Source organism: Meleagris gallopavo, chromosome 1 (assembly GCF_000146605.3).
Source record: "Meleagris gallopavo isolate NT-WF06-2002-E0010 breed Aviagen turkey brand Nicholas breeding stock chromosome 1, Turkey_5.1, whole genome shotgun sequence".
NCBI lineage: Eukaryota > Metazoa > Chordata > Aves > Galliformes > Phasianidae > Meleagris > Meleagris gallopavo.
Genome location: NC_015011.2, coordinates 181262367 through 181276520, shown reverse-complemented (window position 1 = coordinate 181276520; position 14154 = coordinate 181262367). Strand labels below are relative to the sequence as shown.

The 14154-nt window shown below is 40.3% G+C and overlaps 1 protein-coding gene across 1 annotated transcript in view; it reads left to right on the top strand.

Annotated features, from left to right (window-relative positions):
• The window catches only part of FAT3 (FAT atypical cadherin 3), a 78656-nt gene extending 64818 nt beyond the window's left edge, over positions 1–13838 (top strand). The window contains exons 14-17 of the mRNA XM_031552242.1: positions 1477–1620; positions 2131–2328; positions 4757–5555; positions 13669–13838. Of these exons, the coding sequence (XP_031408102.1) occupies positions 1477–1620; positions 2131–2328; positions 4757–5555; positions 13669–13838 (1311 nt within the window). The remainder of the gene's footprint in view (positions 1–1476; positions 1621–2130; positions 2329–4756; positions 5556–13668) is intronic.
• The last annotated feature ends 316 nt before the right edge of the window (positions 13839–14154 follow it).

Sequence of the window (14154 nt, the reverse complement as noted above, 5' to 3'; positions counted from 1 at the left end):
CATTCTCCTAAGTTTCCTTCAGATAAAGTAAGCTGTAGTGTTGTCTTTTCCTTTGCTTCCTTTGCACATTTCCTAGACACAAATGGAAATGTTCTCTTCAGTGGAAATGATACATGATTCCTCATCTCCTGTAGATCCCCAAAGGCAGTGCTGATGCCCAGGTTTTAGTGGTATAAGGAAGCTCATTTCCAGAGCTCTAATCATGTAGAAACCATGACTGCTTTCATTTACCTTTTTGGATCTGTGGAAATGAAAACAAACTCACACAAAATTTGAGAAAGATTCCATGAAACCTCTGATTTCTAGCAGTAAAAATTAAAGCTTGAAAGTGAAAAAAAAAAAGGGATCAATGCTCAGCCTCAGTTTCTTGATCCTCCATGGTTAAGGATTCTTCCTCCTGACACTATCAGTACATCCCCACCAAATCACACACTTCTTTGATCCCGTAACCCACCTAAGAATCTTTCCTTTTCTTCAACTTGGTCCCATAGCTCAGAAGAGCCACCTTGTTTCATACACTTAGCCTGCCTTCCTCTCTTCTATCCCAGATGCTTTTACTTCTGTGTCCCTTTTCCTCCCATCCTAAAAAGCTCCATTCGTTTTTCTTCATTTCACTCTGTGGGGCCATGTTTTACCCCTTCCTGGTGTTTTATCTGACATGTGGTTCATCTTTTGTTCCCCCTGTGCTGAAAGCTTCATGGGCAGACATATCAGCAGCTCTCCCTGGGGATCCGAGAGCTCTATAGAGTAAAAGACAGTCATAAGACATAAGGAGGCCAACATAAGGATGCACTTTGTGAAATCACACTGTCATCCATAAGATGCACATAGACAGATCTTTTCCAAATTGTCACACACGCTCACACTTTATGCACGTGCCCATATGTGCCTAGAGGGTCTGTGGGTGCCACAGCCGGTGGGATGCACTGAGCTACCCACACCATGCTGAGCTGTCTGTGGCTGTTGCAAACAAGAAGACTCAAAAAATCCCTTATCGTCTGCTGTACTGTAGATAATACCCTTTTGCTACAGGGAATATGTTGTTCATAGTGATCTCAAATGTTTTCCAGTATGCTTAATCTAACTGCCCAACTTTATTGGAGGGACTCCTTCACTATCCGAAACAGTGTGTGTCAAATTGAGGCTTCCTCTCCTAAGTACTCAATACCTTATCCTGGAAATTAATTATAAATAAATAAAATTAGTTTGCATACCCCAGTTGACCTAGGTTGAGCTTGGATATTATTCATAATTCGTCTTTTGTCTTTTGAAGCTGTTAGGTTTATTGATAGCCTTATAAACCAGAGTTTAGGACACATTTTTGGCAGTAAACAGGATGTTATAAAAAGGGCAGGAAAGGTAATGAGGCCAGACAGCTTTCCTTAGAATATGGTTGATGGCATATTGGATGTAAAGAACACAAGTTAAAATTTAGGACCGCTTTCATGATGATTTAATATTTTCACCTTTTTGCAGATATCTGGTTATTCATTGGTTATTCAGGCAAGAGACAGTGGAACCCCTCCTCTGTCTTCATCTGTGACGGTCAACGTGGACATTTCCGATGTGAACGATAACAGCCCTGTGTTTACTCCAGCTAATTATACAGCTGTAATTCAAGTAAGTTTATCTTGCATATCAAAAAATTCTCTGACTTTTAAAATACAAAAGCATTTGGTTTCAGTTAAGCAGCTTTTGATGATTTATCTGCCAAAGATATATCAAATGATCTTATTCAAAAGAAAGTATAAACACTTCTTTTCTAGCTGTTTGCTCAGATTCTGTATACTGAGACTCCTTAACTTCAGCATCCATCACACATTTTACTCTATATCCATGTTGCACCAGGAGATGTTCTCTAGCCTCAAAAATTCTGAGCTGGGATGAGCTCGCATTTGTCCATGCCTTGCTTGGGATGCGAGTCCTAGTGGTTAGGCAGTCCTGGCCAGACAGGCTCCTGGTACTGGTTCTTGGGGTGCAAACGATGCCAAAGCAATGCTACAGTGGAATGACATCTTGGCCAAAAAGCTTTTACTTGTATATTCTTGATAGCAAAACGTGGTATTTTATCATTGTGATGAGATGTATCATTTTAACCCTTTTCTTTATACGCTGTGTATACGTGTAAAGGAAAATAAACCAGTGGGCACAAGCATTTTGCAGCTGGTAGTGACAGACAAAGACTCTTTTCACAATGGCCCTCCTTTTACCTTCACCATCCTCACTGGCAATGAAGAGGAGGAGTTTACACTGGACCCTAACGGTGTCTTGAGATCTGCAGTTATCTTCAAACACATGGTTGCAACCGAATATGTGCTCTGCGTGCAGGTATGCCTTCATTTTTTGCATCTGCACAGAAAGAAAAAATTCATAGTGTCATATCATGTGTATGTTGCTGTCTGAGTTGGTTTTAATTGACTTTAGTCTGTGAGCAAATACCATGCATTCCGTTTTACATGTGCACAATATTGTATATTTCCTTTGATGTCCTTAAACCCAATTTCATGTAAATATAAATAGGTAACCAGCCACCTTTCCAATCTTCTCCGCATAAAATGGATTTTCTGAGCAACAGCTGTTATGATTTAAGATTTTCATCTTTTTTTTCTGTAGCTAAGAGAAGAAAATAAGCAAAAATGCATTATGTACATATAAATATACCACAGAACGAGTGACAGCAAAATATTGTTCTAGGAAGGAAAATCACTTCTCCTTTTAAGTCATAAATTTAATCAAAAATTTTTGGAAGCCAACCAAGAATTCATGAAATCACATTTCCAAGGTCAGCTTAGCTCTTAGGGAGTGTAAAAGGAAGACATGGAATAGAAGTCCAACTCAAACTTAGCTCCAGAGTAATTGTTGAGGAACTTTTTAACCAGAGTAGCTATAAATCCAGGAATAATTTGCCCATTTCTCAGGCTTGTGTAGGAAAACGTAGTACAGCTCAGTAAGTATGCAAGTCCGTGCAATTCCATTGAAATGGAATGTGGTCCTACAATCTAAGTCTGAAAATACAGCCTTTCTCAACATGCTGTGCTGGGGTTAATCTGATTAGAGTCTAACTGTTCTTTTACACCTACTTTTAATGATATTTGTAGCAATAACAATCTCACGGAGTTACAATTCAAAAATACAAGTTCTAATGTCAATCAGCAGTTCAGCCATTTAATATTCTTGCAATCTTATTTTTTGAGATTCATAGGAAAACAAAAATAAAATCATTTTTCATTCCTACTATGTTGTCATCCAAAAATATCTGCTTTCAGGACTATTTACTAGCCAAACTTCCGATATAACCAAAATTGGAATTAAATTCAAGCAGCATCCTCAGCTACGTACATCCAAGTATGTCATATAAATGAAGCATTAGCCGCAATCACGGAGATGCACCAAAACATTCACAAAACCATGCAGTTGGATTAAAAGCCTAATTCCTCTCAGTATTATTTTCTTTAGGGATTCCTTCAGTGAAAACATATTTTGCAGTTTTCTGTTGTGTATAGAGCATAGAATTTTTTTCTTTCCATTTATATATACCACAGTGCTGCTTCCCCCTTTCCACCATCAGATTCCTCCTCTGTGTTGTGTTTATTAAAAAAGTAGTGTTAAAGTTGAAAGTGGAATGTGGAATAATCTCTGCATGTATGTGTATCTGTGCACATGCGTGTAAAATATTTTCTAAAATTCTCTATAATGCCCTGGTAGGAGCCATGATGTATGGAGAGTCTCAGAGTTACTAATCCTTTCCCAGTAATTCCATATTGGTACTGCCATCCTGCCTCTTATTTTTCTTTAGTTAGTAAATTTTCTCCCCATATCCAAATGCAAACATCTTTCAACGTGTGCTACATCTGTGATTTTTCGGTTATATGTTCTTCTCTGAAGAAAGTGAATGTGTGCAGTAGTATATCTTTATACTGACTTCAATGCAGCATTTTCCTTACTACAGGAAAGAGCACTGATTCAAGTTTGCAGACTTTTCTGTCAAGATAGCCTTGGATTTTTTGTCATACTTGCTCTTTACTCTCTATAAAAAAGTGCAGATGCTATCATATGGGCTCTGGGTCATGCAGTCATCTATCCAAGTGTAGTGCTTCTCTCGTATTTCATCGTTAGTAACAGCACAAGCACCCTATTTCACTTTTGGAGGCTGATAAATTTTATTTATTTTCAAGCATGATTCTTGAATGCTTCAGAGAAAGTCACACAGAGTGCTTGAGGAAAACTCTCAACTCCCTTGCATCCACATAGGCTTAGCAAGGTCTGAGGCACTTCAGAGCATGACAAGCAACACAGAAACTGCTGCTGGTATTGCATATTGCACTGTGCTGCAGCAGCCTATTTTCCAGGGTAGAAGAGAGCTCAAACTCTACTTGATGTAGAATATACCACATTCATATGGCACTGCTGTGAAGGGGACGAGTGATAGCTGTGGGATTCTGGGAACTTTTCACACTGAGTAATGAGACATAGTGCTGACACATTTCTCTCTGCAATTCACTTAGATAAGATATCTGTGCTTCCCTAAAGAGTTTTTAAGTTTCACTGCTAAAAAAGGATGACACATTTCTTTACGTATATATTTTGCAAATGCGTTTGGGAAGTTCTTTTGAGAGGTCTTCAGAATTATTGTTGCTGTGAAATTCATAGAGCAAGAAGTCTAGAATACATGTAGCAAAAAGTTTTGCTTGTCAGCTGCATTATATATATATATATATATATATATATTATTATTTTGTTGTTTTAATTATATTAGGCAAAAGACTCTGGGAAGCCTCAGCAGGTTTCCCACACCTACATTCAGGTGAGGGTTATCGAAGAAAGCATCCACAAGCCAACTGCCATTCCACTGGAGATTTTCATTGTCACCATGGAAGATGATTTTCCAGGTGGAGTCATTGGAAAAATTCACGCCACAGATCAGGATGTGTATGATGTCCTCACTTACACGCTAAAATCAGAGCAGAAAAGTTTGTTCAAGGTTAACAACCACGATGGGAAGATCATTGCCCTAGGAGGACTCGATAACGGCAAGTACATCCTCAATGTGTCTGTCAGTGATGGCCGCTTCCAGGTCCCCATCGATGTTGTGGTCCACGTTGAGCAATTACTTCAGGAAATGCTGCAGAACACCGTCACCATCCGCTTCGAGAACGTTTCCCCAGAAGACTTTGTGGGCCTTCACATGCACGGCTTCAGGCGCACCTTGCGGAACGCAGTGCTGTCTCAGAAACAAGACAGCCTGCACATCATCAGCATTCAGCCAGTGGCAGGCAGCAATCAACTCGACATGCTATTTGCAGTTCAGATGCACAGCGGTGGTTTCTATAAGCCTGCCTTTTTGATTCAGAAGCTTACCAATGCCAGGAGACACTTGGAAAATGTGATTCGTATTTCTGCTATCTTGGAGAAGAATTGCTCTGGACTGGATTGTCAGGAACAACACTGTGAACAAAGTCTATCTATTGATTCCCATTCCCTGATGACCTACAGCACGGCAAGAATTAGTTTTGTGTGCCCTCGCTTTTACCGGAATGTGCGCTGCATGTGCAATGGTGAGTACTGCTCCCCCCCCATCCCCACACATTATGCAATAGAATCGGTTTTATGCTGCTGATGCAGATTAGAAGGGGCATTTCCATTCAGCCTGTTAAAGCACGACTGGCTGATGTATTTCTCAGGCTAAGGAAGAATTGTTCGTGTTTACTGATGTAAATGGAAGTTGGTGAACTTTGGCCTTGTGTGACAAAGACTGCTTTCCTGGAGGCTCCGAGCCATCAACAAACTTCCAAGGGAGGGAGAGGAAGGGGAGGAGAAAGGAGAGGAGCGGGAGCTCTGTGGTTTCCCACTCAGTTCACCACCATTCCACCAGAGAATCAAAGAATCGCAGTAAAACTTGGGTTGGAAGGGACCTCAAAGATCATGAATCTCCAACCCCTCTGCCACAGGCAGGGCTACCAACCTCCACATTTAATACTAGACGAGGCTGCCCAGGGCCCCATCCAATCTGGCCTTGAACACCTCCAGGGACAGGGCACTTACTACCCCTCTGGGCAGCCTGTTCCAGCACCTCACCACTCTCATAGTAAAGAACTTAACCAACACTGGAATAAACCAGGCACGTGGTCATGGCAGAGCCACCTGGTCTGCGGTGTTGCACTGGAATCCCCAAGGAAAGGACCCATGACCTAAACAACACAGGTGCAAGGCACAGTCCATATTTACAGAGAGGAGTGGAAAAATGATGAAACATTTTATTTTGTAACTGATACCAAGCACTATTCCTGATACTTATTGCTACAGTGGGGTTTTGTCCTGATTTCTGCCTCACATTTCACATCCTGATGGCTGCCTCACATTTTATCAGCGATTTCATGGGGTATATATGACAAACAGACTTGGCAGCCAGTCTTCCATGTGGCTCTGTGCTAGGAGAATAACACTTCAGGCAGTTATAATAATAGTTCTGTTTCTTTTGTTTGCCAAGCTATTTGCTCCTCATTCCACTTCATTTAAGAGCAGAGAAAAAGTTGCTGTAAAATCAATACGTCCAAGTCTCACTCATCTTAAGCACACATGCAGACATACATGCACATACAACCACACAGGAATTCAGTAGCTGTGTCTCAGTGACCAGCCTTTGTCCCTGCAGCAGTCAGCAGGCCTTCGTGTCATACCATCAACTTCAGTGGGAATGAAAACAGGCCATAATCCATAAAGCTGAACCAGAAATCATTGTGTCCTGCAGCACATGAATAATAATGCCATAGGAGTTCAGTTCTGTAAAAATGTAAGAATTCTCCGTCTGTGCTGTTTTCATGTACATTCAAGAGCAGGCTTTTTGGTCAGTTTTTAAGTAATAGCATTCTATGTTCTGAACAGATATTTCTATTATAACAGTACTTGTCTTTTTGTTACACATGAAAGGCTCTGAAATAAAAAGGGATTTTCACAGGTTGGAAAGGGACAATGCTGCAATATCCCCAAGCCGAGTCCTGGAGCCAGTGCAACAGCATTGTCTGCAAAACACTTTTTATATTCTCTAACTCACTGCTTTGTCTCGTTTATGTACCCAGAAATCACAAATCCTCATCTCCATAGGGATGGCTATGGCCCTCTCTGTGTCAGAAATTGTTTTTCTGGCAGCCAGGATTTGCACTGTGTATAATTTCATTTCACTACTTATTAAAGTCAATAATGATGTATATTCCCTTCAGAAACTAGTAGTGAGTAGATGTGCCTCGTAATCTGTTAGTCTAGCTCCCAAAATTGGCTTTACAAAGCGGTATGGTTCTGATCCAGCAGCTCTCTCCTTTCTCTCTGCTCAGCACACTTGCACTGAAAGCACAGAAAATCAGCTGGGGCAGCAGTTTCCCATTTTTTTCTGTTATGTACCAATCTATCCTCAAAAAATATTTCAGGCTGCCAAAATTACCACCTGTGGTCCATAGCCTTGGTACCATCTATCCTGGCCATGAAGCCTGCAGTTGAGAGCCATTGGTGCAGACGTTCCCTGGTCCAGCTGGGAGGCTGGAGGGGTCCCACAGAGCTGAAGCCACTCTGTCCCCATTTCCCATAGGTGATACAGATGCTTTGGGGTGGCCTAGTGCACCTCGAGTCCAACAAAAACGTGTCCAGAGCTGCTGATCTAAACGCATAGCTCACTAGGCAGATGAAAGCCTTGGTGCTTGTTACTTGTACAGAGATAAGAGACCTTGTTAGGAAGTTTAAAAAACAAACATGATTTGGCCTTCTCCACATTAGTTAATACTTTATGCACTTTAATTTTTTAATCAAAGGAGCCACAAGAAGTGCCTTGCTCTTTAGATAAATACAGACACATACTGTGTTTTGTCACTTAGGAGGTTAACACAGACTTCTGAGGATATATTAATTAGAGAACTTGGGTATGGCACTACTTTTGTGAAGAGTAGGCCCAGTGAAAGAGTCAGAAAAACCCAAATGCTTCTTTTGATCCTTTGTACATGGACATAAATGTGGCAAAGCAAGAAAAAGACCACAGAATAATGGAATGCACTTATTGTGCTTCCTTTTACAAGAACACATTAGCAAGGTATTATCAATATAATAAAAGCATTATAATTTCTTTGTTACTAGGATAGTTTAATGATCCAGTCCAGTAAATATTAATAGCTTGAAATATGACAAACCCATTAAAAATATTCCATATGTTTTCAGTGGTCTGATTCAATTATAACCCAGAGAAGCTTGAGTTTGAGCTAATTCACTCATTCTTGAAATATGTATCATACTTGGAGAGATTTTCCCACTGGCAGATGTCATAGATATGCACAATTTATGCGTGCCAGCTGTGCATAGCTTACCTAGATTACCTTTGTGAGCAAACAGAGTTATCTAACATAAAAATGCAGGGAGACTGTAAAGTAGGCAGTGTGTGAACTTGTGAGGATCAGCAGCTCCGTTCTGGAAGGGTAAGTTCGAAAGTTCAGGGGTATCAATCTAAGCCTTTAAAATCAATAAAATTGAACTATAATTTTTTTCCAGTAACAGACTGTCTCCTTAGATTTCTGGCTCTTCTGCTTGTGTTTATATGAAAAATATTATAACAAACGGGGATTTCAGTGTAGCTACAGGGGCTGTGCAATTGCCAATCCCCCATCACATGACATAAGGTATGAAAACATCTGTCAGTGTTTGTGGGAAGCAAAGACAGGAGGACCAGAGTAAATATATATAATAAATAGTTCTCGTGACATTCTCATTTTTCAGAAGCAGAAATCTATATCAATTCTTTACTTCTTCATGTGGCAAGGTAATTCTTTTGTGTTAAGACAAAGATGCAGGAAATAAGTAGGTTTTCTTGTGGCTGCTTTGCTATAGTGCAATTCCATGTTACAATCTTACAAATGGAGGTTCCATTAATATGTTTATGGGAGAAGACTTGATTGAAATCATTTTGACAAATGTGGGTATATATATACACGTGAGCTGGTCACTCCAGGCCCCATTTCCAGACAGTGGAAAGAATGAAGTTTTTTTAATGATGTGATAAATCTCTTCCCGAATGTCTAAAATCAGTCAGATGAATCATGCCCTAAAGTTAGAGGAGATGAATTCCATTTCAAGTGTTTAATATGGTTCTGGCTTAATAGTTTGAAAGAATTTTTCTAATAGACCCAGAAGTGTTCAACAAAAGTGCGGACATTCACGTTATTTAATCAAGTGAATAGCAGTCTTGCACCACTTTATCGTGAAACCAGGCAATTCAGATTTTATGAAGCCACTTCTAGCATTTTGTGAATGTTCTGACAAGAAGAAATCATAAACTGTGATGCATTATAAGATCTGGTATTAATATAGGACCTAAACTTGAGAAATGGTCTATATCCTCAAAGCACACACTGCTTCTTGAAGACCAGGGTATTTTGCTGTACCGATAAGAAATCCAACCCCCGTCCTAGTACCAGGATTCTGAACTTGGAATCATAGAATCCTTAGAGTTGGAAGAGTCCTGTGAGGGCCATGTAGTCCAACTCCCCTGCAATGAATGGAGGCATCCACACCTGGGTCAGGTTGCCCAGGGCCTTGCCTTGAAATTCTCCAGGGATGTGGCATCAACCACATCTCTTAGCAGCCTGTTCTAGTGCCTCACCACCCTCACTGCAAAAGATTTTTTCCTTATATCTAACCTAAATCTACCCTATTTGATCTTGAAACCATTTCCCCTTGTTCTGTTACCACAGACCCTGCTAAAGAGTCTGTCCCCTTCTTTCTTATAGCTCTGCTTTAGATAATGAAAAGCCACTCTCGTGTCACCTAGCAGCCTTCTCTTCTCCAGGATGAGCAGCCCAGCTCTCTCAGGCTGTCCTTCTAGGCCTTCCTCTGCTTTCTCTGTTTCCAAGAATCTCACATATACTCTTGAGCTCTCCTGGCAAGGGAACAAGGAAAAGTAAAGAAATGGTTTGGGAACAAAGACCTTTGCAGATTTATTTGATACATTTGGTTGATTTGACTTCAGCCCATCTAACATTGCACTTGTGTAGGAGGAGATTTTTTCCCTGACAATATTCCCCATTTTAAGACCTACTCTGAGAACACAGCATCTTGTATGAAACCCATGGGAGCCAAAGCATGAAGTGGCATCATGTCTGTAACATCGAGAGGAGTGGAAACTGCTATCTATTATCTGGGTCTTAAGGAAAGCTGTGACTGAATAGTTGTCGAACTTGTCCATTCTTCTAAAAGTATGAGAAACTCTGATTCATTAGGACACACTGTGCAACAGAGTGCCTTTGAGCTTAATCAAACATGTGGCTGACTTGTGTAGAACAAGGTTTGCGGCATATAAATTTATATGTATACCATACGTTGGAGCTCAACAGGAACACAGATATTGTCTTCTCTCTGCACTTGTTGTGGTCTCACATTTATGGCCAGCTGAAGTCCACCATGCCACTTTTTCACACCCCCTCCTCAAAAGAATAGAGGGAGAAAATATGTTGAAAAAAAGGCTCATGAGTTGAGATAAGGACAAGGAGATCACTCACCAATTATCTTCAAGGGCAAAACAGTCTCAGCATAAGGAAATAATGTAATTCACTAGACTAGAGCAGTGGGAACTAAAAGCAAACTGCAAACTCCTTCCCCCCATCCTACCTCCTCCCCCTGAGCAGTGCAGGACAGTGGGCAATGGGAGCTCTGTTCAGTCCATAATGCTTTGCCTCTGCCACTGCTCCGTGGTCCTTCTCTTCTCCACATGGCTCCTTCCCACAGGATGCCATCCATCCCAAGGGATGCCATCCTTCCCGAACTGATCCTTCATGGGCTTCCCACAGGCTGCAGCTCTTCAAGATCCAGCATAGCTCTGTACCTTCACTCAGAGAGGTAAAACTGAAGGTGATTTGTCAAGATCAAATAGACAACTTCTACCTTCCCTGCCATGCTCTGGGTGAAGCTCTGCCATGTATCTCCGGGATACCTTGCAGAGAGCTGCTCTATTAATACTAATGTGAGTTTAAGGGGATCACTGTGGATATTCTGGACTTGCCTAGAGAAAAAAAAAGTGATCAAATCCATATTTCTTGAATCTCTATTGAATGGTAAATAAACTGTTCTTCAGAGTGGAAATGCAACATTAGAAAAAAATGTTTTTAAAACTCAGGCTGTAAATCTTTGATGTGGACAACGCACCCTTGAACGATTTCACAATTTTGCTTCGTACAGTTGTGAAATCAAGCCTGAAAATGCATGTTAGCTCGAGCAACGCAGTAATGCAGATTTGTAACTTCTGTACTTATAACTGTACAGACAGACAAAAAGCATTTCTTCTCTCAGCTCTGACTGTTTTAAAACTTTGTTGACAGCTATGAAATCCTGCTGCAGTATGATGAATAAAAACTCAATTTGCTTGTAGCTTAGCAGAAGAACTATTCTTGGCCTGCCAGGATAAGCAGTTCTTTAGTGTATTTCCAGATATCCTAAATATGTTAGATCCTTTCTGTATATTTTTTGACTGTGGAAAGATGGCTCTGAAGTACAAATCAGAGCTTGAATCAGCTAAAAAACTGACAGAGATGTATAGCAATGTAACCTACTGCTTTATTGCTTCACGACAAAGATGCAGTCATAGGTTAGGGGTTATGAAAATTCGTGGAGCTTCATTGAGGAAACTCGCTGTCTCTCTCTGCTCCTCACTGATGCGCTGTACAGCTTTCCTCCAGTGATTGTCTGCCAGCTGCACTGAGCGTACCTGCACCGCAGCCTCACAAAAGGTGGGAGCCTGTTCAGAGAAGAGAGCTACCATGCACACAGCATAGCATGCTGTGTTTGTCACGCAACAGTAAATTAAAAGAGTCTACAGAACCAAGCAAAGCATATAAGCCAGCCAATGGAATATTTAACATGCAATATAATTTCAGGAATAATAATTACTTGTTATTGAATTCCAGAGAGTCAGTGAAAAAAATAAGCCATAGAAAACATTGTATTCTTGCTTAAATTCTGTAGACTATATTTGAATAGAATATAATTCTGCAGTGTGGAATCCTATTAAATGATATTTTTTTCTTGATTTTATAAGACTTAAGGTGTGGCTGTATATTGCAGCTGTTTTTCCTGCTAATGTTACCTACTAAACTTATTAATAAAGATTGCCATTTTCTGACAGTGCTACAGGCAGTACTGTAAATGGTTTACTGCACAGACCTCTCAAACAAATGTTTGACAAAGGAAAGGAGGATGTTGAAGATTAAACTGACTGGGCTGTACATAAAGCAAGGCATTTACAGTCCTTCCCCTGTTTGTAGTCAGCCTATGTCCATTTTGAACCTGCAGCAGCGATTTTTCTTTTTCCAGAAAATGCTTATAGTACCAACTAATTTCAGCTGTGCTCTGAATGAGCCCTGCTTGGCTTGTGCTACAGTGTGAAAGCAATAAGGTTCCTCCCTCCATTACTCTGGGAGATGTACTTTATGACAGGTTGATTTCTTCCTGTATAAATTGTAAATAAAATACATATGCTCCAAAAATAAAATAGAATTTGAATACGATTTGAGGTTCTGCAATAAACAAGAATGGCCAATATTCAGAAAGTGATGGGTAGGAAGGGACTGAAATTCTATCATTAAAATCACCACCTGCATGAACTACTTTAAATAAATGACTTTGATAAGCAAAAATTCAATTCCAGCAGCTGGCTCTCTCTCAGTTCAAGCCCTGACTGCAAGTCAATAGAAGCAATGGTATGGATGCCTTTTCCTGCAGTTGAAAGAGTGTACTTTCATAACAGTTACATACAGACATCCAGAGGTAGAAACTGACCCCAAATGTACTAAATTCTTTATTACAGTCGACAAAAGGTTAACTGTTGAAAAATTCATAGGAGAATTCCTATATTGAGCATCAGTAGTTGTATTGTGTTTTGCAGTATAGTACAAAGTGTTTGCAAACATTTTAAGATCAGACAGTTGGAAGATTTAGGCACTCTGAATAGTTGTAGGGAAGTTTTATCCAAGAAGTTTGACATTGAGGGGCATTCGGCTAAACTCTTGATTTGCTCAGCATGTTGTGTGTTAAAATTTAGGAGGTTTCAAATATCCTTAATGCAATAATAAAAAAAAACTATTCTAAGCAAATTTAAAATACTGTATACAGCTGTTCCTCCATCTTAATACCTTTTCAAAGTTACTAGTAGTTCTGAATTCACACTTTCTTGGGCAAGGTTTGATTCCATATTATGAAATGTGTTTTTCTTATTCAGTCTCCTGTGGAACTCTAACTCCCTAAAATTTACTTCCCGTGGGTGTGCTGAGGCTAAAGGAGCACACAGCTTTGAATAATTTGTTTTCTGGTATCCCCAAACTCCCTGCATGGGAGGCTTTGTGAGTAAATGACTGACCTGAGCATCACTGATACATAACTGGTTACCATTCAGAACAGCTGGTTCTCATAGTATTTTGCTATGGATCTTAGGGCACCCTTTTAGGAATCATAACAATGTTTTGCTAAGTAATTGTCTGAAGAGCATCTCTTCCCTGATTACTTTTGCTTAATTGTTATTAGCATTATTAAGCCATGCTTGGCTTGTACTGAAGTTCAAGATCAATAATTGTCTTTCTTTTATTACATCTGTGCTGCTAAAGATCCTGTTTCACACTGTGTCTCTGACAGTACTTTAACTTATTGCAGGAGGACTGTGCCCAGGGTCTAACGATCCCTGTCTGGAGAAGCCGTGCCCAGGGGACATGCAGTGTGTGGGGTACGAAGCCAACCGGAGACCTTTCATCTGCCAGTGCCCGCCAGGGAAGCTTGGCGAATGCTCAGGTGCACATCAAAGCGGGAATGGGGGATATACTTGAAGATAAAAGATTTTGTCGTTCTTTTCTAGGTAGAGGTGCCACTGAAGTCAACAGAAGACGTACTGTTTAACCTTTCTCAGCATTGGCACTCAGTGTATCTCTTAATAGCAATTGGCTTTTTATGTATAAGGCTGTATGAAGCTTAACGCATAATGCAGTTTCTTGTTGAAACTGACTTGGTTGAATCCCCTGACCAGTAAAACAGGCTGCTGAGAAAAATAGAGGGCTGTTTCTAGAGGCTGTTATGCCAGATGTTGTCTTGCCATGAACAGAGCTCTGTAGTTAACTCTTCTGCTTGTAATTTAGATTACCAAAA